Source organism: Pipistrellus hanaki (genome assembly GCF_964339955.1).
Source record: "Pipistrellus hanaki genome assembly, chromosome: 10".
Lineage (NCBI taxonomy): Eukaryota > Metazoa > Chordata > Mammalia > Chiroptera > Vespertilionidae > Pipistrellus > Pipistrellus hanaki.
In genome coordinates, this window is record NC_140512.1 from 25,496,512 (window position 1) to 25,523,365 (window position 26,854).

Below are 26,854 nucleotides of genomic sequence, written 5' to 3' on the forward strand. Positions count from 1 at the left end.
TTGCACAGATTCTTTAACGGAGTATGTATTATATAAATAGAATTGATTAAAATGATCACAAACAGTTTATGAAGCGATGCTAGGGATGTTTGTTTGGCAGATGCAACTTTCCCTTATTTTATTTTTTTTTAATATATACTTTATTGATTTTTTTAATTTTTTGATTTTTCTTAATTTTTTTTTTTTTTTTTTTTACAGAGAGGAAGGGAGAGGGATAGAGTTAGAAACATCGATGAGAGAGAAACATCAATCAGCTGCCTCCTGCACACCCCTTACTGGGGATGTGTCTGCAACCAAAGTACATGTCCTTGCCAGGAATTGAATTTGGGACCCTTCAGTCTGCAGGCTGAAGCTCTCTATCCACTGAGCCAAACCTGTCAGGGCAGTACTTTTCCTTATTTTAGATCTGTATCTATATTCTTTTCACTGCACTGTCTGGGAGACTTGGGTAAAGGACTCTCACCACCATACCTACACTGAGAGCAGCACCTCTGGGGCACCAGGAGGAAACCTTCAGGCACAGAGGCCACGGCAGCCGTGGGGTGCAGGTGCCTCACCAGGTTCTCCTTGCCAGAGGGGAATGGTTCAGACCTCTTAGCTGTGGACACGACGCCTTTTTCCAACTGATTAAAAAACATAATAAAGTTAGATAGCCTGAAGAGAGGTCTTTTAAAGTTTGTTTTCAGAAAAACAGTTTAGCCATGACTTAACGTCAGTCTGACAAATAGTAAATTAGAAGGATTTAAAACTATTGATTAGTATCTTCCCCATATATGCAATTATTTAGTTATTAGGGATAGCTAACCTGGTTTTCAGTTTCACTATATTTAATTACTTCCTTAGTTCCTAACTGCCAACATAAATTAGTTTTTAAAGCCTCAGGATTCTTCAGGAATAAGACCTAGACTTTCTAAAAAGTTAAGTGAGGTTACTCTTCTAATAATTTAATAAGAAGTCATTGAATTGAATTTCAGGGGTGCTGGAGGGATTGCGTTCCAGGATCTTCTGAGCTAGAGATGATTCCGTAACTGCAGATAGAGCCAGCGCGGGAAACCTGTCCTCCGGGGCTTGTGGGTTTGAGCTGATGCCCATTTGTAAATACTTTCATTTATAAATAGTGAATTATATCAGAAGGAGGATTCATTAATTTTCTCTGTTACTAGTGCAAGAGCCATGATATACTCACATATACACTTTATTTTAAATTCCAAACAAAAGTATAGCTGGAAAGACCCCAGCTGGGTGGCCGGTTGGTTGGAGCATCACAGGTTCTATCCCTGTTTGGAGAGCATAGAGGAAGCAACTGACTGCCATTTCTCTCTTTCTTTCCCTCCCTCCTTTTCTCTGTTTAAAATCAATAAACATCCTCTGGTGAGGGTTAAGTTTATATTCATAGCTGGAAAACCCACATATTTTGATGGTTGGCATATGAGTCACAGTGAGCTGCTTTCCTTGATTGACAATTAATTACCATATGTTACCGTGTTGTAGAAAGACTACACTTCCATTAGCTATCTGTCAACTCAGGCTCTGGGACTAACTCTTACCTTAGGGGCAGGTAACTGCTGCCAGTGGCTCAATGCCAGTCACTTGGAAGACTTAGCTTCTTACTAATTTTCCTTCCTTAAAGCTGGTAGTGGCACATTCTCTACAGATAATGCAGCCTCCAGCTTAACAGAATTAAAAACTATAATGACTTGCTGTACTTCTGATTTATATTCTCAAAATTTTGTCTTTTTACCAATAAATGATTACTTTGCTCCCAAAGGAGCTGATTTTGCCATTTTGGGTTTTATTGAATCATATTGATATCCTGATGGGGTTAATACTGGTGACTGCACTGAAGAATAAGAGTTAAGAGACACTAGCAGCAGTTGGAGAAATAGCAAACAACGTATATGGTGCTTACTGTGTGCTGAGCACTAGTTTAATGCTTCACATATGTGAAGTCTTAGTTCTTCAGCAATACCACTGTTGCTCTTATTTTGCAGATGAACTGAACGCATAAAGTTTAACTAACTTGCCCAAGAATTTGAGGCCAGGCAGTCTGGTGCCAGAGTAGTCCATGATCGACTACCCTCTTTCAGAAACAAATATCATACTACCAAAGGAGTTAGAACATAAATATTTAAGTTACAGCACTTCAGTCTACCATTTGCAATTGCATCTTTGTTAGCAGTTGTTTTAGTAAGCCACGAGTTGAAGATGCAATTGTTTGGTTCAGTTGAAGATGCAATTGTTTCGGTTATTCTAAATATAATGTTTCCATTACTCTGAAGAAAACAAAATATTTTCTAAGGAAGCCCATTTTCCCCCCCATCCCTCTTTTTTTCTTGGGGGTTATTTTTAGTCCTTCTTTGTTCTCCATAGAAGTTAAACTGAGTATTGCTCAGTATAGGGATGGCCATGACTTCTGGGCTATAACCATTGGGAATGCGTTGCGGTCTTGCACATGGCGAACACATGGCCCAGCTCTTATGACCATCCTATGCCTGTGTGTAAATGTATCTGCATCTGGAGGAAATGTGAAGTTTTATGGACAAGAGTAACTTATGCTGAAACATATCACCATCCTGCCAAAAGACTAGGAGATACTTGAATCCCTGCCAAAGCATACCCATCCCCCGCCCTTCCCCAAAGCACTCCACACTCACCAATAATAAAAGAGCTACACACATCTAATGAACTGATAAGATGTTTGTTTTTTTCCCTCACATGTAACGGCTATCCCAAGTCTGTCTCATAACTTCTTTACTTTTTATCCACGACTAGTCCTCTATTTATCTTTTTGATGAGCTGGGCAGTGTGTGCATTTCCCTCTGGCAGGCTTGTGCAGACATATGCTCTTCTCCCATCTTGCAATCAGTGTGGTTTCAGCCATGGCTCAGATTTCATGATTTAATTCTCTTTGCATTATGGGGGGGAGAGGGACATTCTTTGGGGATTAAGTAAATCTCGCTTCCCCTTGGGACTGAAGCAAGGTTGCTCTAGGTCCATCATCATGTAAAATGCATCAGCAGCCTTAATGGCATTGTTGATTACAAGCGGTCTTAACTCTGTAGCCAGAGGGAGATACATTGGCCCATTACTGGATTATGCAGGTCAGGTGTTTCAGTGCTGGGAGTAAGGAAACATGAAAAGTGACAGCTGGTGTCAGCATGAGTTCTGTTTCTGAGCTCTGATAGTAACCGATTTGAATAAGAAGGTCCTCTTTATTTTCTTTATAGTGTAAGATTTTTTTTTCCACTTCAGTATCTAAAGTATTTCATCTGTTAATATTCAAGATATTATCTATAAACTTAAAAAGACATGTTCAGCTATAATTTTTTTTCTTTAATTCAAAGGAGCACTAATGGTGTTTCAATTAACTATTTTATAATAGACTAGAGTTCCTATTTTAATTCTAATTATAGAGTGAATGTTTTCATCATATAATGTCTTATACAAATCTACCGTTACAAATTTTTTTTTGAAATTCAGAGTGAACTGTTGGAGTATTATGACTGAACTGAAAGTTGTGAAAGTGTTGTTTTTAATAAGTTCAAAACTGGTTTGAAGAAAAAAACACACACCCAAAACAAACAAAAACCAAAACCAAATCACCAACCCTCTCCCCTCCCCCACCAACAAATTATTCCCTTGGTGTTTTCCCAAACTAATACTATCTTTTTATTCATTTATAAGAAGTTTTTATTTTTCTGATAAAAAAAGTGGCCACTATAAAAATAAGAACAAGTAATCAACACCAGAGAATAAGTAAGAGTGGGTGGGAGGATGATACAATGGGAGTAAAAAAGAAAAAAGTGGAAACAAAACACAACACACAAAACATGTTCTTTTTTCCCCTTACCTCTCATCCTCATATAATTTACATTTTCTTTAAAAAAAAAAAAAAAAAGAAGGAAAGAAAACAACCAAATTATCTTTTCAGGTGGAACAAAAACCTTTTTCTTTCTTTATGTTAGAGATGCCAAATACGCTTTCTTTTTGTGTAACTGTCTTCTGGTCAACTATAGTCAGGCATCAACGACAGAATAAGGTTTTAGGTAACATGCATCGCTTATGCTAAAAAATTTATATAAAACTATACATTTAAACTTCTATTATTTGCAAAAGATGCAACTATGAAGTGGTTTCCTGGAAAGAGTTATAATTTCATGAGTTTGTAATTATATCGTCTCTGTATGTGGTCTGCATTGATTTTTCCATTCTCCCAATTTAGAGCTGCATCTCGGAGAACCTGCTAAGTACCCTCTCTGCATTACAGTAATTTGTTGCTGAGGAGCATTTTGTGGGAACCTAAAATTTTTTAGTAGTCTGATAAGAGATGGTTATATTAGTGGGTCTGTAATGATTATCTGACAGCTGAAAAACAATTTCTCTTGCCTGTTCTCTGGTTAAAAATGAACAATTGGTGCCGGGACCGGTTTGGCTCAGTGGATAGAGCGTCGGCCTGCGGACTGAAGGGTCCCGGGTTCGATTCCGGGCAAGGGCATGTACCTTGATTGCAGGCCCGTCCCCAGTGGGGGCTGTGCAAGAGGCAGCTGATTGATGATTCTCTCTCATCAATGTTTCTGACTCTCTATCCCTCTCTCTTCCTCTCTGTGAAAAATCAATAAAATATATATTTAAAAAAAAAATGAACAATTGGGAAGCTCTGTTTGACTTACTAATAGAATTGAAGGTCAGATTTACCATATTATTTGTGTAAAGACAGTGGATTGTATTTTAAAGGAAGCTTTGGGAGACTAGAATGGCCTGCTTGGGATGATTAAGATATAGGTTAATCTTACTAGATGCATATGCTGTGGTAGATGCCTCTAGTTCGTTCCACTGGGCTAAGCTTCTTAAGAGGCAAAATTCTTGGATTATGAATCTAGAAATTCACTTGGTCACATTCAAAGAGATGAGAAGTTGTACTACATTGAATAGTGTCCCCCAAAAGTCATGGCCCCTGGTACCCGTGAATGTGACTTTTTCTTTTTTTTTGCAAATAATGCTTTTTTTTTTTTTTTTTTTTTTTTTTTTTTTACATGTAATCAAGATAAGAGGAGATTGTACTTGATTGGGTGGGCTCTCATCCAATGACTTGTGTCCTTATAACAGAGAAAGTTAGAGATGCAGAGACCGGCACACAGGGAGAGCAGCAGGTGAAGATAGAAGCAGAGCTTGGAGGATGCCTGTGCAAGTCAAGGAGCACCAGAATTGTGGGCAACCCCTGGAAGTTAGGAAGAGGAAGGAAGCCTTCCTCAGAGCCTTTAGAGGGAGCATGGCTCCGCCAACACCTTGATTTCAGATTTCTAGCTTCCAAAACTGTGAGAACAAATTTCTGTTGTTTAAAGCCACACAGTTCTTGGTAATTTGCTATGTCAGTCCTAGGAAACGAATACAGAAAGCATTTCGAGGTTATTGTAACTAATGTAAAAACATGGAGTGTTGGAGGTGCTTGAGCCTACACACAAGAGGAGAGGGAGTAAGTCCGAATTTTCTGGAAATGCATTGAGTCTCCAAAGACCTTAACAACTGTTCAGTGAGGATACCTGGGAGCGTAACTCCTGGGACCTCTCACAGGTTTTAGACTGTTTTGCTCAGCTGACATTACCCTGGGGAAATCAGTGTAAGAAAAGACTCCTGCACAACAATAAAAATAGATTTTAAGCTCTAAGCTCGCTGGGTCCCTGGTGGACTTTTTTTTTTTTTTTTTTTTTTTTCCAGAGCTCATATGAAAATGATGGCTCTTATTTTCTGTGGACTTCCCCATCTCCTAATGAGACCAACTCTTAATCATTTTTATTTATATCCAGTGCCTTTCTAGGTCTGTATCCCTTTTTTCCTTTCCGTGGAAACTTTTGCTACAATAATATTCTTTATTTTTTTTCTCCTCAGGAGGAACTATATACCTTTTAAATGGAAGTATTCTTTTTGTCAGTTTTAGGTTTGTCTCCTTTTAATTTTTAAAATGTTTTTGATCAATGGCTGTAACACAAGATCCTAATGTTTACCAGTGAATATTAATATAGTGCAGAGATTTCAATGACCACATAGCTTTAGAAGTTGCTGAGCTGATAATTTGGATGCTGCTTGAATGCTTAAAGCCTGAAATGGGTGGCAAACATGAATGTACAAAGGCATCAACAGGAGTACAAATGAGAGACAGGCTAGCGGTGATAAAACTGGCAGTGTGTGCCTTAATCATCTTTCAACTGATTTTTGTCCTGCAGGAATATGGAAATGTGGGAATGGAGGCTCACTGTTAGCAAATCTCCTAAATTTTGCAACTTTTCTGTCAATCTAAAATTATTTCAAAATAGAAAGTCTATTAAAAGATCTAATAATTTTAATAATCAAAAAGAAGGAAGGAACTAATCTCAAAACAAAGGAAGTTATGCAAAATTAAATACATTTAGCTTTATGAAAAGTTGACTCCATTATACTTATTTTTCTCATTTTGGCATTTATTGGTAAAGACTTTTGACATGCATTATTCTAGATACACGGATTACTGGCATTTAGGAACCACCATGGAACAGACTTATTTAATTTACTGTAAAATGAAATGATATCGTTTTCCTTTTTTACTTTGCTTAGAGTCAAAGACCCTTACACTTTGTACCTGAGCAGATATTTGGCCTATGTCCCTTTAATGAATCAAGTCTGATTCTGTATAATCCCAGGTTACGGATTTTAACCAAGGCGGGTTTGTGGATCCTCTCCAACATAAGAGTTAGCTTTTCCAAGGAATTTCCTTGATGCAACTGGCCCTTCAGAGACTCGGAGTTTGCTGACTCAGTAATGCCTGAGTAAGCCGTTTCTCATTGCTAGGAGGGAAAAGGAAGGGTAAGAAGAGGAAATTCCCTCATGTCAGTGCCACTTAAGAGGAAACTGGGAGGAGGTTACTGTAGGCAAGCACCTGGTAGAACAGACTCTAGCCACACAGCCATAATGTAAGTCTGAGCAGTGCACAAGTTTGGGAGGAGCCAAGTGTACAGTAGAATTCAGGAGCAGGGATTACGTTCCTGCAAAGGTGTGCAGCTTCTGAATCATGGCAGCATACTGGAATCATCTGGGCAAATTAAAAAATGCTTTTTGTCCACTGGGGAAAGAAACCAATAGACATATGAATTATCATATGGTTCATTTTTATAGAGGTGGGTAATTTTTTTTTAACTATAACTATCTAATTAGCTAAAAATAAACATTGGTACTATTATAACGATGTTATTAAATCAAGAAGTATGAAGAACGTTTCAAGGACAATAGATTTATTTCTGGAACAAGAGAGACCGTAAGGAAAAAGCTGTGACTGGCAGTGAGATAAAGAGCTGACTTCTATGAAGATGTGCTGGCTTTTCTCTTTTTCTCAGCACCTATCTTAGATTATGATATGTAATACCTACTAGCATAAAGCATTGGTTCCTCAAGAAAGTCATGTGAAAATATGGAGAACCTTTATAATCAATAAGCCTTGGCTTAAGTAATTATCTATAGAAATAGTCAACTTTTGTCCAGCTGGTGTTGCTCAGTGGTTGAGTGTCAACCTATGAACCAGGAGGTCATGGTTCAATTTCTGGTCAGGGCACATGCCTGTGTTGTAGGATCAATCCCAGTGTGGGGGATGCAAGAAGCAGCTAATCAGTGATTTTCTCTCAGCATTGATATTTCTAGTTCTCTCTCCTCCTCCCTCTCTATTTTTTGAAAAGAAATATATAATTTTTTAATAAAATACAGCTTATTATTTTCATTTGTACTTTTTTTAAAAAACAGAGGTAGGTGCAAAGAAATGTAATTATACTTGTCCCTTAAAATACCTATTAAAATGTTCAATGCACATATTCTTTGACCTACCAGGTCCACATCTAGAAATCTACCCACTATAAGCTGATGGAAGTGCACAAAAACAAGTTTGTTGCAGTATTGTTTATGACAGCAAAAAAAAAATAAAGATAATCTAAATTTCCATTAGACAGAATTATTTACATGAACTATTGTTCACTCCTGTAATGAAATATTATGTCACTGAAAAAAAAATGAGGTATCTATATAGGAAGATGTCAAGATTACCTTGAGAGGAAAAAATGAAATGGCAGAACAGTGTGCATAGTGTACATCTATCTGTGCTTTGAAGAGGATATCTGTGTATTTATGTTTAATACACATTTACTTAAATGTGCACAGACTATTCCTGACCATGCACAAAATCTGTCAAAAATGTTTACCTTTAGCCAAAACTGGTTTGGCTCAGTGGATAGAGTGTCAGCCTGAGGACTGAAAGGTCCTGGGTTCACTTCCGGTCAAGGACATGTGCCTTGGTTGTGGGCACATCCCCAGTAGGGGGTGTGCAAGAGGCAGCTGATTGATGATTCTCTCTCATGGATGTTTTTAACTCTCTATCCCTCTCTCTTACTCCTTAAAAAATCAATAAAATATATTTTAAAAAAAATAAATGTTTCCCTTTAAGGAAGCAACTCCAGCCTGGGCAATGTGTATGAAGGAGATATTTTTAATTCTTCTGTACCACATACCTCCTGAATCCTTAGATTGTTTTTTCTCTAAGTATTTACTGTTTTTTGAATAATGGATAGTTTTTAAAAATAAAAAATATTAAATTTATTTTAATAACTTTTAAATATATTTATATAATTAAAGAACCCTTTTAACATGAAAGCCTTCATTGTGCACCAAAAAATTATCAGGCATGTTAGAGGGGGTGGAAAACAGCTCCATTACTTTTGTTCTTAGTTTAAATAATTATCGACTTATGGTGAATGATCCCTGAAAAAGATCACAACACAAACATTAATTTCTACCATTGTTTAGAAAAATTACATAGACCACAAGTTACATAAATAGGAGAGCCTCAAAAGTGGTGTTATAAAAGCCTAAATTGAAGAGATTTCCCTTCCCCCACCCCCTCAATGTTGATGCCTCTTTTGAAGTGTCATGGAAACATTCGATAATGAAGCAACCATATTGATCTCTTCACTTCGTGTGCAGCGTTAGGCTTTTGGGCAGATGGGTCCTGAGCATATGCTGTTTTTGGATTGACTCCTGTTTTTCATAACCAGAAATTAGTGAAAGATGGCTTTCCATGATTTAATCATCTATGTAACCCTAAGATAATGAAATATGGTTTTAAAACATGAATTTTTCATCCCTTTTCTGATTTACTATAACATGTTTCCAGGGCTGGTATTTTAAGGAAAACTTTTGTAATTTATAAAACATTTCTTACATGTCTTTGCCTCCCCACATACAGTGACTTGTCAACTTCCATTGTTCCCTAATCTGATACATAATTCTGGGATTATCTTCTTTTTTTCTATTTCTCTTTGTTTCTGCCGTCTTCATATTTACTGTTAGTGTTAGACCTACCCTTTTAGATAAGAGTCTCTGTTCAGTTCACCTCGTTGATGGTAGGTAGGCCTTTTGTGTTTGGCTAATAGATAGCTAGAGTGTTAATTTCTGATCCAATCAGATGTGTCCTGAAAGTGAAGGGTTTTTTTTTTTTGTTGTTTTTTTTTAAACATAAACACCTCTCATTCCATTAGACTCTGATCCTATGGACAATTCTTAGTACAGCAGCCCCAACAGAAGATGTTTATAATTCTATTAAATTTATCCCCAGCCCCACTCAAAAAATAAATTTTAAAAGAATCAGTATAAAGGAAAGCTTAGATTTACACTACATAACCCACAGGTTTTATGTCCAACTCATCAGTAGTGTAGAGACAATGACTCTGGCTTTGAATTCACAGGTTTACACAAAGTTTGCATCCCTACCTAGCAACTTCCCACGAGGCCAGCCTTGGCTCACAGAGATTGTTATCTAGACTAGAGATAACAATATTGTGTTGTGGGGTCGAACCCTGGGTTCAAAATAAGACCACTGGAGGCTGATTAATTAATTAAAAAAAAGCAGGCAAGGATTTATTGAACTGGCCAGGACAGCCACAAGAGCACCACACGCAGGTGGACTCCAAATGACTGCACCGTTTCAGGAGTAGGCAGTCCCTTTTAAAGGTTCAAACCACAGGAATTTTCCTTTGTTCTAAATTCTAAATCCTAAAGACTAAATTCTAAAGACTGGGGACAGCCCGCAGGGTTGGTTCCCAGTCACATCCTGCTGGACATTGGAATGTGGCCCTATCTGGGGATAGCGATAACACAGAAGCAGAGCTCAGCGGTTAGACTCTAAAGGCTATCTACAGTTTCTATCCCCTAAGCTACTGAGTCAGTGGGAATCAATCTCCTCTGGTCCTGGTCTCAGGCAAGGGAAAATTGCCTTAGCCTCCAGGTCTTCACCTGGAAGCTGAGGTAAGTACCCTGTGTTTTAATCAGATGCAGGGGCCAAACTAGAAGGGTTAAAATTCAAATAGCAGTTTTTACCAAAGTATGGTTGCCACTATATTTCATATTGTAGGATTGATGTGAGCATTCAAAGTGATTGTGTATGTAAATTGACTAGGACAATAGCTGACACCAAGTAATTCTAATAGCAGCAAACCTTTATTGAGTGTGTACTGAGTAACAAGCCATTATTGTAAGTGTCTTATGATTATTAGCTCTTTAAACATCTGAACAACCCTATAGGAGTATTACTGTTTGACAGATGACACCCACCGGCAGGTCCTGTCATTTGTTTGAGATTACACAGCTCACACTGTTAACAGCTACGCCAAACCAACCCTACCTAGGAAGTCAGTGCCCAGGTTTGTTTCTATCCTGACATCTTTGGCCTTCTGAGTTCCACCCCTGTCAGACCCACATGTTAAGTACCTCCCTATTTTATCCTCCATCAAATCCAACCACAATCCTGGTCCATCATGCTCAATGGCTTCCTTGGGAATTGGGGTGTCCCAGGGTCAGGGATTGCACGGTGAAGGTGAATCATTTTATTTGCTCTCTATCCTCTCATCATCACTGAGGTTCACTCTGTCCTATGGTATTATCTCAGCAGGAGCAGGAGTCGCAGGCCAGGCTGCCTGCCTTGGAATTCCAGAGAAGAAAATGTCTTTAGCCTTGTGATATCATATCTTCCTGTCCTCTCCCCTCCACTTGTCCAGCACGGAATGGTTTAAGTGGGGTTAGTCCTTAAGCCAGACTGGGAAATAGGTAACATTTGCTTCTTTAAACCACCCATTCTATTAATCTGCCCTTTTTCAGTCTTTCATGTCTCACCGGGTCAGTTTAATTAAAAGTTTACAGCTTCTGAAGAAACAGGAGATGGGTGGGAGGATAGGAATGGTCATTTAGAGCAACGCTTCTCAGACTTGAATGTAAATATGAATCAGCCACATAGGGACCTTGTTAACATGCCGATGGTGATACAATAGAGCAGGAGTGGGCCTGAGAGTCTGCATTTCTCACAAGCTCCCAGGGATGTCAATGCTACCGATTTGTGGGGGCTGTTTCTCTGTTTTCCATGGCCCGCACGGAAAATGACAGGTTCCTGAGTGGAGGAGCTGGGGATTAAGAAATTAAAGGAAAAAAAAGAGAGACCAAGACACAGAAATAGATTTAAGCTGGGACCCAGGTAGGGGGCTGCCACTCTGATAGAGAGACAGTCAACAGACAACACAGAGCATTTATTTATTTCCAAAGGGGGGTTTAAGGTCAAAGAAGTTTTGGGTGTGCCCAGGTCCTATTCATTACCTCATTCCTGGGATTTAGCATATCAAGACCTGGGTAAGTCAAGGTCCTAGGCCTTGAGTTCAGCTGATGATAATTAAAGGTCATCCATGTGCATTCCCAATGGGCCCTCGACCACACAATGAGCAAGTATTTACAAACTGAGGCACCACCCAGAGCTGGCAGAGGATTTACCCTGTGAGGTTTTCCAGGAACATTTCATCTGAGGAAATGAGTCTCTCGGTGGCAGTTAGTTCCTGTAACTGGCTGCTAGAAGAAGCTGCTCCATTTCAAACCCTACCCTAGACTGCTTACCAGCAGAGCTATTCCTGGTTGGAGAAAAGAATAGTATAAACTTGTCAAGTCTTGATAGAAACAATGTAAAATTAGGCATCCTCCTCCGTCAGTTTAATTTAGTGATTCTCAAATGATTTATATGCCTTTTTACTGAGCTTTATGTGAAAGTGTTCACTTGCTGCTGCTGCTGCTGGTTGAGTTTCTCAGGATGGGGGAAATCGATGACTAACTTATTCTGGTGCAAGAGCCACAAGTGTATTTCAGTATCTGCTTTTTAAAAATATTTTTATTGATTTATTACAGAGAGGAAGGGAGAGGGATAGAGCGTTAGACACATCGATGAGAGAGAAACATCCATCAGCTGCCTCCGCACACCCCCCACTGGGGATGTGCCCGAAACCAAGGCACATGCCCTTGACCGGAATCAAACCCGGGACCCCTTCAGTCTGCAGGCCGACGCTCTATCCACTGAACCAAACCGGTTTCGGCAGTATCTGCTTCTTGTTCCTTTGATCATCACATTTGGAGTCAGCTCACTGGGAGCGTTTGTGACTAATTTGGATAGAAATGGTGTGACGACACTCATCTGCATAATGAAATCTTGTGCAGAGCCTTACACATGGGAGCGCAGCGTGCAGGACCCTGTGCGGGGACGGCGGACTCTCCTTGTGCTGGCACAGGCTCACATCCCCTGTTTCTGTCTTCCAGGGAGGAGAGCACTGCTACTACCAGGGCCAGATCCGAGGAAACCCCGCCTCATTCGTGGCATTGTCAACATGCCATGGACTTCAGTAAGTGTCCGAATTCCCGTGTGTGCTCCCCATGCGTTCAATCACTTGTTTTCTTTATTACTTAAGGCACTGTAATCAAAATCCCTATTTCATGTGAAGAAATCGTTTGAAATCAGGGACGGATCTGATCTTTTCTCTTCTGTGGTCTATAAGCCAAACATATTTTAAAATGAGAGTTGCAGAAACCTGGGGCTTTGGAATTATAATATGATACCTTACAGAGACGTTGGAAGCATTTTTCTAGTTTCGTCCAAGTTGAGCCACAAGCGGTTTGGGTAATTTGGGTCTCTGTTTCTGTGGATGTTTCGACTCTGGGTACCGGCTCTGCTTTCGCTTCTCTTTGGTGTCAGTTTTTATATTTTTGTAGAATAATAGGCATTTCAGTAGATGGGAACTCTCGACTCCTCGAGCAAAGAGGAAAGGCTGCAAGTGACCTCAAGAGCTCACGTGTTTCAGCTTTGTTTTTGTTCCAGCTAAAATCCCACTTCACTCTGCACACCGGTGGGAGGCTCTGCCTGTTGTTAGAAATCTCCAAGGATCGGAGTTCATCCTTCCTCGAGGCCTTGCTTCCTTTCTCATAATGCTCATTATCAAAGAATGTCTGCCAGTGATTCGCATGGGAATACATCTACTTCCTCTGTCCTGTCGGTGATGGTGGTGCACAGGTGGCCATCTGTCATTTGTTTGTAACTCCTTACAAAGCCACAGTGTCATTCAGCAGCATTCTATCTAAGCTAAATCATCTGTTCCTTCTGACTTGTTTACTTTTTTTTTTTAGTGGGGGGGGGGGGGGGCGGGGGCACAGAAAAAGCCAGCACTTTAATTCAGTTTTGTTAAATATTTGTTTGATAACTTTAAAATACTTCCTGTCTGTTGCCAAGTTAAGGATTTAGCTTTTTCGTCTGACTAGCAGTTATTGAGGAATAATAAGGCTATTAGGACATGAGGCTGGCCACCCAAAAGCTCAAGGGAAAGCTAATTGTAGCTCAGCATCCTACTATGGAATATGATAGGTAGATTTGTTTCTTTGAGAGAAAGTAAAACAAAACAAAACAAAACAAAACAAAAAATACCCTGAGAAAGATGCAAGCTTAGAGTGGGCAAAAAAGAATAAGGGATCTTACCTCGCCCGTGTGGTTCAGTGATTGAGTATGGACCTATGAACCGGGAGGTCATGGTTGGATTCCTGGTCAGGGCATATGTCCAGGTTGTGGGCTGTATTACCTTTAGTCTCCAGTAGGGGGCCTGCAGGAGGCAGCCAAGAGATGATTCTCTCATCATTGATGTCTTTCTCTCTCACTCTCCCTTTCCCCCTCCCTCTCTGAAATCAATGAAAATATATTTTTTAAAAAAGAAGATGATAAAGAAGTGGCTCCCAAGCAGTGGCTCAGGCAGACTGGGAGGGCTGCTTGCCTGGGGTAAATCTTTCATAAAAGAAAAAAAGAATGAGGGCTGAGAAATGTCTCTGAGGAAGATGGAGTAGGCCCCTTAACAGGGTTTGATAGAATCTTCCAAGAGAGGGGTTGGATTGACAGGTCGTAAAAAGGTAAGGAAAGAGATCTAATGGGAAAGTCCAGAAACTGTGGTTAGTTTGCCTCAGTCCGGCTCTGCAGTGGGTATGTGAGAGGCAGAAAGGAGAGGGGAGGATCAGTTACACAGCCAGAGAAAAGGGGCCCCATGCCCTACAGCATGGTGGACTTCTCTTGGCTTATTCTTTCTCCTGAAAGACAATTTCCCTTATTTTATTTTATTTTATTTTATTTTATTTTATTTTATTTTAAAATATATTTTATTGGTTTTTCACAAAGAGGAAGAGAGAGGAATAGAGTTAGAAACATCGATGAGAGAGAAACATCGATCAGCTGCCTCCTGCACACCCCCTACTGGGGATGTGCCCGCAACCAAGGTACATGCCCTTGACCTGAATCGAACCTGGGACCTTTCAGTCCTCAGGTCGACACTTTATCCACTGAGCCAAACCAGTTTCGGCTTCCCTTATTTTAAATAAATTCTTTAGTTAAAAAGACATTTACGAACATGAATGCATGTCTAACGTGAGCTTGGGTTTTCTTATCTGGAAGAAGAAATATTGAAGTTGCCTTTAGCAGTAAAATTGGACTGATCCCAAGATGAGTACAGCTGTCAGCTCGGATTAGTACATGGGCCTGTTGGCACTTGTGTCAGCAAATGGGTGTTGTAGGAGCGAGATATAAAAAATAAGTCTTTTTCCTTTCTGTTCCTCTTAAAATCCCAACCCAAAGTCACCTTGTAAACATCATGCCTCGTTCTTATTCTAGTTTTCCAAATGGGCACAAATACTGTAAAAACCAGAGAGTAGGTATCACCACCTCCTGAGGGCTCTGAGAGAGCTGCCAAATGAAGACCAATAGCTTTCTCTAAGCCTACACAGTCATTTGAAGGAGGATGAAAAAGTAACTTGAAGGACTTTTTTTGTGACTAGATCAGGCACAGGACTCAGAGTCTATTTCTATTATTTTACCTAAGTAAAACTTAGTTACCTCATGCCATCCACTGAGCCAAACTGGTTTTAGCCAGATTCATGTTTTTTACATAAAGAACCTGCAACAACACTTTTTTTTTTTTTTTCAAATTCAAAGAACTAATGGGTAATAATTTGGTCCTGATATGTTAGATGTTGTATGCATGCATATAAGCATAACCAATGGACACAGACACTAAGAGGATGAGGGCATGCGTCAGGGGGCGGGGGAGGCTGGAGGGCGGTCAATGGGGATAAAAGGAAACATATGTACTACTATTTGTAAGACATAAAAAAAGTAAAGATTTATGACCAAGACTACTAATGCTATTATTATTATTAGTACCAATATACAAAAAAATCTGGATGATACCAAATTCAAAAAGGCTCCAAACCTGTGTTGTATGTTTGCAAACATTTGTAAGATTATAGTGACACAAGATTGCATTTCACCATCGGGACATATAGAAAAAAAGAATCAATGATTTTCAGAAAATGGTGTTCCTAATCCCAGTTCTTCATGCATTCCCACCAAATCCTGACAGTCTCAGAGGATAAAAGGAACGTAGGAACAATGACTAAGAATCAGTTCGAGAATTAATACTTTATATGTTTTGTTTACTTACAATTATAGTACTGACTTTGCGAATTGAAAAGAGCACATCTAAGGAGCCAGACAGTTTTGAGCAGTGGATTGAAAGAGATCCAGTACACACAGAGGAGCAGCTTCAAAATGAAGAAATTGTGGCACAGGATGGCCATGCCACTTACTAAGATTTAGCATTACATCGGCCTTTGGTCATTTTGCATCTGTGTATAGCAATTCTGCAGAGGGAACAGCAGTCTCAAATATTTCTTAATAATTATAGCAATGCTTTTGTATGTTTTTAACAGTATACTTATTTTAAAATAAAGTTGCCACTGGTATACTTTATTAAAGGGATTTGCATTAAGGAAAAAAGAAAAAAGACAAAATCCTATAACTGCCCTGTTTCCCCGAAAATAAGACAGTGTCTTATATTAATTTTTGCTTCCAAAGATGCGCTAGGTCTTATTTTCAGGGGATGTCTTATTTTTCCATGAAGAAGAATACGGTACACATTTATTGTTAAATGAAAATAAAGGAAATTTATTACCTGTATACAGTATGGTAGTATGGTAGTTGTCAACACAAACCAGACAAACTGTGAATCCTACAGTATCAAGAATTTACTCATTTATTCAATGACAATCATGTCAGCATCTTCTGAACATCATAACAATCCAATTCCTGAATTTCCTGGTGAATTTCTTGTGACTCCATTTCTTTCGGAATCAGTGGACCAAATCTCTCATGTTTAGCCTAGCCGGGGGCTTATTTTTTTGGGGATGCCTTATATTTCACTCAGAAGAAAACCTGTAAGTAGGTCTTATTTTCGGAGGATGTCTTATTTTCGGGGAAACACGGTATGGGTAGCTGAAGAGTGGACTGAGATATAAGTTTATTGCCCTCTTGTGGCAATTTGTCAGAATGGCTGTTTTCTTTAAAAAATTTGATGCAGCCTTTCAAAATTTTTGTTCTGTTGTCTCATAATGACTCAGTCTTAGTTGCAGGTTTTTATCAAACATGTACTGTATTGTTGACATGTATATAAATATAACAGAAAGTTACCAAGCCTCAAAGCAAATAAAAATACATATGCCTTTTAATGGTTAAAGAACTTTTAATGATAGCATATTGTAATATAGGGAAACAGAATCTTGCAGATACTGATGGTGTCAGGCTCTGCTTTCCTTACACTGTGCATCATGATGTTTAAACTCAGTAAAAAAAATAATTGGCTTTCACATGATGTTAACCTAATGCAAGAGGAAATAACATCAGGACTAGTTAAGCAAAACAACGTAATCAGTATGGCCATGTGAACTTCGGTAAAGAGAATGTCTTTATGTAACTTTCTCCATGGATCCGGCCATATTTGTTCTACTGTTTCGAAAAGGCTCGCCCCCACTGATTCCTTAGGCCTGTATGGCCAGTAGTATATTTATTACAAATGGCATCTGTTTAACTTTAAATTCCAAATACAATGTCATCCAAATTCAGAAAGTGCACTCTTGTTTGAAAACCTTGCAGATGTGAGAACAGCAGTTCTGAGGATCTGTGCGAGCGGAGGACATGTGGAAGACGTTAAGGCAGGAATGAAAGAAGCTGGATAGTGGCAGGGCCCGTTTCCCTAAGCCATCAACGAGAGACAAATACTGTTCCCTGTTTCACAGCTTGGATGTCTTGCAGTCATTACACTGAAAAAAAATGACTGCATACGATGACAGCTTCACCCCTGTGAGATGCCTGAGTAACATGAGCCTTCCTTCGGCTCATAAGGGGCCTGATCTCAGTGGAAGGACCATGTTCCACTAAAGGGAGTGATTCTCAGGGTCTGAGTAGGAGTTACGGCCATCTGCAGCTTAAAATACCCTCCTCCTGATTTCTCAATTGGCTGGTAGCCATCTCCAGTCTAAGAAGTCCAACACTGAACCCTAGATTTGCCCCTTGCTCCCTGCATCCTGCTTCCTTCCTCGTTGCCAATCCACTCTGTGCTTCTGACCGCTTTTTTTTCACCTTATTGTCAATTCCATTTTTCCCAGTTGCTCAAGTCAAAACCTTGGTGTCCTCACTCACATGACTCTCTCCTCCATACTTCATCTGAAATTCTGAACAAATCCCATTTGGAAAAATAGCCAGAATCTGTCCAATCCTTACTATTTGCAATATTACCACCATGATCTAAGCTACCATTTTCTTTCACCTGGGTCATTGTGATGCTTTCCCCATTTTCTCTCCTTGCCGTCCTGAAGATTAATGTTGCACAGCTTTGGGAGCAGTTATTTGGAAATTGAAGGGGAGATTGTGTTTCCCCTCTGCCGAGAACCCTGCAGTGGCTTCTCATCTCTCAGAGTGAAAGCCGAGGCCCCAAGGGCCTACCCTACCCTCGGACCTCATTTTATAGACCTCACCCAGTCTATGCCAGCCACTCTCTATCCTCCGTATTCCGGAACATGCCAAGATCCTTTTAGCTTAGGGCTTGGTTCTCAAGTGCCATCAGCACAGATATCCTTATGGCTCACCCCATCACTTCTTTTGGGCCTGTGCTTAAATGCATCTTCTCTGTGAAGCCTTGCTCTGACTCTCTGTGTAAATTAGCCATCTTCTGTCTCTGGTTTCTATCTCCAATCATCTGGCAATTTTCATTCCTAGGGGTGTTATTGCCCTTAACCTGCTTTATTTTGCTCCTTAGAATTTGTCACATATATGTAGTTGTGATTATGTATCTTCTCTGTCCTCCCTAGACTGCACATGAGCACCATGAGGGCAGGAGAGGGGTCTGTTTTGTTCACTACTGTGTCCTCAGCACCTACAGCAGTGCATTGCATGTACTTTCTAGATGTTTGTTCAGTGAGTGAATGGTAATGAAGGTGGATAAGCAGCTCAGGAACCAGTCTGCCTGAGCTCTATTCCTGCCTAGACTCCCATTGGTTAAGTCATTTGTACAAGTTATTTTGTCTCTTTGGGCTTTGGCTTCCTTACTTGTAAATTGAGGATAGTCACTGTGCCTCCCTCATACATTTTTTGGAAAAGAGTAGTAAGTGAGTATATTTGTTTTGTGGTAAGTTGTTGAAAGGTGTCAGCTCTTGTCACTATAGCATCTTCCATGTGTGTGGTAGGTAGGCAGTTCTGAATAGAGTCCCTGGCAACCTGCATCAGCATCACATGGGCTTGTCTAAAATGCAGCTTCCTGGGCCCCCATTCAGAAATATGAGGAAGGTCCTGAAAGTTTTGCATATTTACTGGCACATTAAAGTTTTAGAATTGTATGTTGGAGAGCATAATAATGGACCACAATTAGAGAATGGTCATTATTAGCCTGGGGAAGAGTCTAGTTGAGGAGACACTGCTGCTTGTGGGGAATCAGACAGAGGGGCCTTCCCCTCTCAGCAGTGTGTGTGTGTGTGTGTGTGTGTGTGTGTGTGTGTGTGTGTGGTATGTGATGTGATGGTAGTGATAAGTAGGATTGGGAAGGCGTGTTGAGAAGTAAATTGGTCCTCTAGCTGCTGCCGATTTTAAAATGATTTTGTTCCGAGACAGGAGTTGGTAGCCATGACTAATTATTTTCTTGTTCTTGACAGCGGGATGTTCTATGATGGGAGCCACACGTATCTCATTGAGCCAGAAGAAAATGACACCTCCCCAGTAAGTGCTCCTCTGTTGTGGCAAACTTGAAAGTTGATGTTGGGAGCTTTTGTTCTTCCTCTTTTTCTCCTCTCTGCTTTACTTTATTTAAATATATATATATATATATTTAAGTTTTATGTTTCATTTAAATTTTATATTTTATTTATATATTTAAAATAAATACTGAATATGTCAAAACCACAAGTGTTTTTTTTTTCTTCTTTTTCTTCTTAAAAAATCTGTCTCTCCTTTAAACTGAAAATCCTTTCCTTCAACGGTATTCTGAAGCTCCATTTCTCTCTCCACCACAATGTGCTATGATGATCTGTCTTATTCTGCTCAGGATGTCATTACAAAATACTGGGTGGCTTAAACCACAGACATTTTTTTTCTCACCGTTTTGGTGACTGGAAGTCTGAGATCAAGGTGTCAGCAGGGTCAGTGTCTTGGTTGAGGGCTTTGTCTTCTGGATGCAGACAGATACCTTCTTGTTATGTCCTCACGACACAGAGAAAAAGAGAGAGCTCTGGTGTTCCTTCCTCTTCATATATGGAAGAGGAGCCCCCTATTGAAGAAGAGCCCCACTCTTACAACTTCATTTAATTATCATTTACTCACAGGCCCTGCCTCCCAATGCAATCACATTTGGAATTAAGGCTTCAAATATGGATTGGTGAGGGGTAGAGGGAGACCCCTTTCTTTTCTAGATTTGAGATTTTTCTCTATTGCTCATTGTCTTCAAAGCCCAGTGATGATGAAGTTTAGAGAAATCTAAGTTTTCTCACAAATTAGAAAATGATTGAGTTAATGTTATAGACTAGAGAGAAACATAATCCACTTCCATTCTAGCTCTGTACGCACAAATATTCTTCCTTGCATCATGGAACATTGGTCAAGCACTTAGAGAGGCAAATACTTTTAAGAAACACATTGTTTTGCTCTTCATAATCTTGTTTGGGAAACTAACTGTATTGTATATGTTATTTTCTTGTCTCCACTGCCTGGTCTCCTGTCATTTTGCTTGACCGTGTGTTATAAAAAAAGGTTATATTGTTGCCGAAACTGGTTTGGCTCAGTGGATAGAGCATCAGCCTGCGGACTGAAAGGTCCCAGGTTTGATTCCGGTCAAGGGCATGTACCTTGGTTGCAGGCACATCCCCAGTAGGGGGTGTGCAAGAGGCAGCTGATCGATAATTCTCTCTCATGGATGTTTCTAACTCTCTATCCCTCTCTCTTCCTCTCTTTTTAAAAATCAATAAAATATAGTAAAAAAAAAAATAATAATAATAAAAAAATAAAAAGTTTATATTGTGACATTCTTCTTTTAACATCATAAAACTATATTTATGGTAGTTCTTATCGTGTTAGTAATTGAATGAAGTCAGATAAAGTAATTTGAATGCTCATTAATTTTTCTTAGACAAAATATGGCTTTTTATTGGTTGGGTTTTCACAGAACTTTGCATGACACTTGAATTTTGGAGCAAGGTCTGTTTGGGCATCTGCTGTACCAGTCCACATGCTCCCTAATACAAGCAAGCCTAGCAAAGCTCTGTGACTCTAAAAGGGAGGCAGGGAATCATGGGAAGGAACCAGTCATAAAAAACGTTAACCCACTTTCCCCGATGTCTTGCTTCTCCTTGGGGGGATAGGCCCATTCATTTATTTTCCAAATGGCTTCTCTGTTTGTGAAGGCATTTTGCTTCTAAAAGGATGCCGCTCGGGTGCAGGAGAACACGGGAGTGAGTGTGACCTCTTGTGCAATGGCTTATCGCCACTCTAAACCCAGGCGGCTATGTAGTCAAGTTACGGTTGTCTTAAGGGTTCCAGCTCCTCCAGCTCTGATTGCCTGAGGCTGGAGGTGTCTGGAAGTACTTGCTTAATCTCTACTGTCTGTGTTATTTCAGGAGGATTTCCGTTTTCATTCAGTTTACAAATCCAGACTCTTTGAATTTCCTTTGGATGATCTCCCCTCTGGTATGAAATTTTTATGACTTAAAAAAAAACTTTAATAATTTATTGTAATGCTGTAGAGTTCATCTATAGCTGGAATATTGTTTAGCACACAACTGCTTATAGTTTTAGAGAGAAAGTCAAGTGCATCAAGAGGGAGAATAAAATGAAGACTGACCTCAGGCTGACAGTGGATGAATTTGGAAAGATGTAGCTCAAACACATTGAAGGAAAACTTTTTAAAATCATAAGATTCCAAGTAAGGTACTATAAGATATTAGATCAGAAATTGGTCTGCATAGGTAACATATATAAACATTCACTCTTGGTAAAATACTGTGTTGTAAACATTGTTTTCCCATTTGTTGTTATCCTCAACTCTCTATGCCCCAGCATGTTAAGGAAGAACTATTTTAGATTAGTTCATGTGCTATTTGTGAAATTAGTCTTTCCTTCTCACGTATGTTTATAGGTCCATTTATTTATAGATGTTGATTTAAGAGTTGCATCCAAATCTTAATAGGATACAAGGTCCTGTTTTATAGAATTCACTATTTTGAAAAATCTGCAAATGAGCATATAATTGTTTTATTCCATACAGCTACCTTATGTAACTTTTATAATTCTTCTTATGGGAAGAAAATTATTCATGACTAGCTGACTGAGAATAAAGCCACAATCTAATAGATATTACTGGAAGTAACCAACATTAATTAATATTTAAAGTGATAAAACCCCCTCCTTCCCAAGACTTTATTGTAGGCGTGACATGATACAATCTTGTAATTAAAAAAAAAAAAAAAAGACTTTTTTGAGGGCTTATTTCCAAAAGAAATTTTGGAAGTAACTTGGCAGTTTTGCTGTTATTAAAAATGAGTTTTGAACATATTCTTTGAAAACTCAGGTCTGTCTTAATTAGTTTCTGGTTTTCTTTTCTTATTAGTGTTGGCCCCATCCATTTTAAGAGTGTTACTTATCTTCAAGACGCTTAGATTTACTATGATAACTTAGAAGAAAATTTAGAAATAAATGTCAAAACTGCAATTTTTGTGAAATAAATTCAAAAGTAAACTTATTGATTTGTAATTAAATATAGTTTCACTGGGCTATAAATTATCAGCACCTTTGTCTTTTTATGCATTTCCTAGAGACAGACTATGATCAGGTGTTCTCCACACTTGTTTGATGGTAGAACCTTTTGTTTTACATGGCTCATTGCTTAGGACTAGTGTCTTTTCTTTCTTTGTTTTACTTTTTGATCAATTTTATACTCTCATATACGAGAGTCCTAACTGCTCCACCAACACTTCTTCACCAACACTTGGAGTGTCAATCTGTAATGAAGGTCATTAGTAAATATGTAGGTTAAGTTGGCTATTTAGAAGGTTCCCAATAAAGAATGTAATTAACTTTGAGATAAATTAGAACAGGAATAATGTTTGAGATTTTTTTTAATTATATTCATTCATAATGTATTTATTCAGTATCAATATGAACACAATTGTTTTGATTAATGTTTTATATTATCATTAAGTGCAACATTCTATCTTATAAAATTTACAACTTCTTATTAATAATTACAAATATTAAAAAGTATAATTAGATAATTTTTACTAGGAAGGGCTAGTAAAACTTTGATTGCCTTGTATGAAATAAAGGTAGATTTTCAGTAAGTTTAACTTAATTTGTTTTTATTTCCTTTTAGCGTTCCAACAAGTAAATATCACTCCACCAAAATTTATTTTGAAGCCAAGACCAAAAAGGACCAAACGGCAGGTATGTATTCACAGGTATATATCGTTATGCTTTACAAACACTTGGCAACTGCCAGTCAATTGACTCTACAGTAAGTCTCTGTGAGAGGATATTATTAAGACATTTGTCAGAGTGTGGTAAGCAGTAAGCATGATGGATCTGTCACCAGCAGTGGAGGTGTGGCTATATTTTTTCATAGACTCAGAAAGGACTCAGGACAGTGGTGATAATGTGGTTATTTGTCGTGTAGATGGATTATGGGGCCCCATCTCAGCTTCTTTCTAACACAGACCTTTTTCCTTACCTGCTATGCGCCACCTCCTATGCATATCCTGGAATCTGCCTGTCTGGTGCATATCCTCATGTTTATCCTTTTAAAGATAACCCCTCCTGAGTGAGTCCATCAGGTTTTGAAGCCACAAATGCTATTGTCACACTTGAGTTACTTTGGAGTCTGGAATATAAAATTAGGATGTCTACTTTATGAATGTGCAATGGATCTTGGACTTAGTAATAAAAACAACAACTGTTGTACAGTGCTTTAACTACATGAAGTAAGTACTATTATTACTCTTATCCAGAAAAAAAAATAGTTTTTTTAAAATGTGAAAATGACTTGTGCAGAATTATGGGGCTGATAAATGGTTCAGACAAAATAAGAACTTAGGCCATCAGAAGTAAGCAATCCTCACCACTGTGGTGGTGGTTGGTGTGATAGTATGTGTGTGGCATAAAAGACAGGGTGAGAGAACTAGATCTCAAGTAAGATCAAACAGTTGAAGGAAACCGGTATTTTCTTTTTAAAATGTGTTTAATTTGTGTGAAATAAAACATGTTTACAGACAGATTTCTAAAGTGAATAGTAATTGCTAAATTGTATTGAGTACTTCCCATGTGCCTGGCCCTGTTCTAAGAATTTTTAATTGTATGAACACATGTAATCCTCGTAACAATCTTATGAGGAAGGTATTCTTATTATCTCCATTTTACTGATAAGGACATTTCAGCATAGGAGGCTAAAATAACTTGCCCAAGGACATATTGGGTTACCCAGTGGTGGATCTGGGATTCTTACCTAGAAAGTCTGGTCTCAGAGAAGTTCTGATAGCCACATAGGTTTAATACACTGCCTCTCAGAAGTCTTTGTGTTCTATGAATTACTACTCTGAACTTTATATATTTTGTGAATATGAATATATATTGAGGTCCAATTACATAGACAAAAGTAATTGCCATCAGGATTTAATTGAAAACAGGAATTGTTTTCGTGAGTTAATAAATGAGAGAATAGGATGATTTTCTGTTGACATAATTCTTTATGTTTTTTATAAACATTTGCAACATCCAGTCGTATGCTAAGCAGACAAACTCTTGATTTCTCTTTCTGAGAACTGTGTGGACCCAGGGAGATGAAATGTTTTAAAACTTGTGTGGCCAATATTGGCAACATTTTGACCTTCAGGAAATGTTGAAACTTGTGAATCTACTGTATTAATTTATAAGACTCAGTCTCCTCCACAGTTAAAAATGGAGAGACTAGCATCCTAAAAACACCAATTTTTAAAGAGACTTTTGTGATTGGATGCAGTTTATGTTACTTTTTGGTTTCCAAACCCCAAATTATGTCTGTTATTCTCTATGAACGTATTACAAGGGATTTTGGGGGGATGGGGGGGAGGAATTGTTAAAGTTTGGGAGTGTGTTAGCAATGAAACAAAATCCATATGGCAGGAATGTTTTAGTTTTCTTTAAAGGCAGTATTCAAAGCACATTCATTATCACTTGGGCAAGTGAGCAAAAAGATTGTATTGAAAAAACTGTTTATCAAAGCATAGCATAAAGGAAAAGGTTAATTTTGCATATCTTATTAAAGATTGTGTTATAGACTAACTGTGGAAGACAAAGGGACATGGCTGCCTTAGTGGCTCTTGCCAGTAGCATTCTCTGATCGTGATTTTGAAGATGGAGAAAATTTGTTGTTGAACAGACAGAGGTAGCTGCACTGCATAGCCCAAACCTGGGAACTCTCAAAACTATCCTAACAAAATTCCTGTCATTTGGGGGATCCTCTCACCCTGCCAGAGGAAGGAACATGTCTCAAGCCCAATTTTGGAGATTAAAGAATACCAGTGTCAATCATCTCACTCCCAGTAGACCTCTCAGAGATTCTCAGGAGCTCAAACTAAACCGTTTTATTACAATTTCCGAGGTATACTGTTAAATGAAAATAACCTAAGAATGAAATGGATGGAAGTACAAAATGAGCTGTATATCCTTTGATTTTACATGCATACATATTTATGGAAGAAACCAGTAACTGCTGTACCCACTGTTGGAGAAGGATAAAAATTGGGTAAATGGGGGACAGAGGTCAGAGCAAGACTCTCACCCTCTACTTGTTTATAATTCTTTAATTGTTGAACCATGTAAATGTATTACTTCCTCAAAAAGTAAGTTAATTGAAGAAAATAAAAAAATAAATGCTCAATGAATAAAAGGGGGAAACTGCTTTGTTTACTTCTCCCATATTTTTTAGTTTCTCTTATTTAAAAGTTTTCAGTTTTATTGAGGTATAGTTGACAACATTGTAAGGTATTTAAGTGTACGTTGTGAAAACATTTCCCCCATGAAGTTTACACATCTATCACCTCACTTATTTACCTATTTTAGGGGATAAGAACATTGACATTCTACTTTCTTAGCCAATGTGTTATACAAAGCAGTATTATTAATGTGAGTGTCCCCTCAGTGGATAAATGGATCAAGAAAATGTGGCATATGAACAATAGAACATTATTCAGCCTTAAACACAAAATACAAAAATGCACAGTGCTTCTTACAAATGGAATCTAAAAAACAACAACAAAAAAAGTCAAACTCATAAAAACAGAGAATAGAAAAGTGGTTGCCAGGGTCTAAGAGGTGGGGAAAGGGGAAATAGGGAGAGGTTGGTGAAAAGGTACACATTTTCAGCTGTAAGATGAATAAGGTCTGAGAATCTAATGTATAACATATTTTTTAGTTTTTCACAGCCAAGTTCAGAGGGCCTATTTAGGTGCCATTTCCTTTACTGTGTTGCAGCTCCATCGCCATCCTCGGAACGTGGAGGAGGAAACCAAATATATTGAACTGATGATTGTGAACGATCATCTCATGGTAGGATTTTCTTGTTGTTTGCTCTTGCCCATACCTTGGTAAAACTGATCAGTGCAGGAATATTTTTACAATAAAGAGGTCCATAAAGTGTTAACCTGGACAAGGTCTTTATATTTGTTACCCAGCAACAACCTATAAGAAGAAAACACCCTTAGGTAAAAGAAACTAACAGTATTTTGTGAAGTTACAAAAATATTTCTGGGGCTCATAATGTCAACTCTTTCTTGATTAATGTCAATTCCACCTTGATTAATATAGGGGCGAATATCTCCCCTTACTAAAATGGGAAGATTTAAAAAAAAAAAAAAAAGTTCCACTGGTGAGACACCAATAATGTGAAACTTTAGTTTTCAAACTTTTAGTTCAAGTTTATCCTAGTGAAATAGAAGCAACATTTCTATTTCTGTCTTGCTGTGCAATAAACCATACGGAAAAGCTTATATGGCGAAGTAATAAAGATTTTTAGGATAAGAATCTAGCAAAACTCATTTTTGTGGAGTCTGTTATGTTGTTATATTCAGTTCCTGTATTGATTCAGTTCATGGGCATGTAGCAGTCATATGG

General features: G+C 38.5%; 1 protein-coding gene across 30 annotated transcripts in view; it reads left to right on the forward strand.

Moving 5' to 3' along the window:
• The window catches only part of ADAM22 (ADAM metallopeptidase domain 22), a gene marked incomplete at its 3' end in the record, with an annotated part of 168,181 nt that overhangs the window by 83,970 nt on the left and 57,357 nt on the right, over positions 1-26,854 (forward strand). For all 30 annotated transcript variants that reach the window (XM_084897381.1, XM_084897385.1, XM_084897388.1 and 27 more), the window contains exons 5-9: positions 12,634-12,716; positions 19,381-19,444; positions 21,334-21,403; positions 23,085-23,155; positions 26,216-26,290. In XM_084897381.1, the coding sequence (XP_084753507.1) occupies positions 12,634-12,716; positions 19,381-19,444; positions 21,334-21,403; positions 23,085-23,155; positions 26,216-26,290 (363 nt within the window). The remainder of the gene's footprint in view (positions 1-12,633; positions 12,717-19,380; positions 19,445-21,333; positions 21,404-23,084; positions 23,156-26,215; positions 26,291-26,854) is intronic.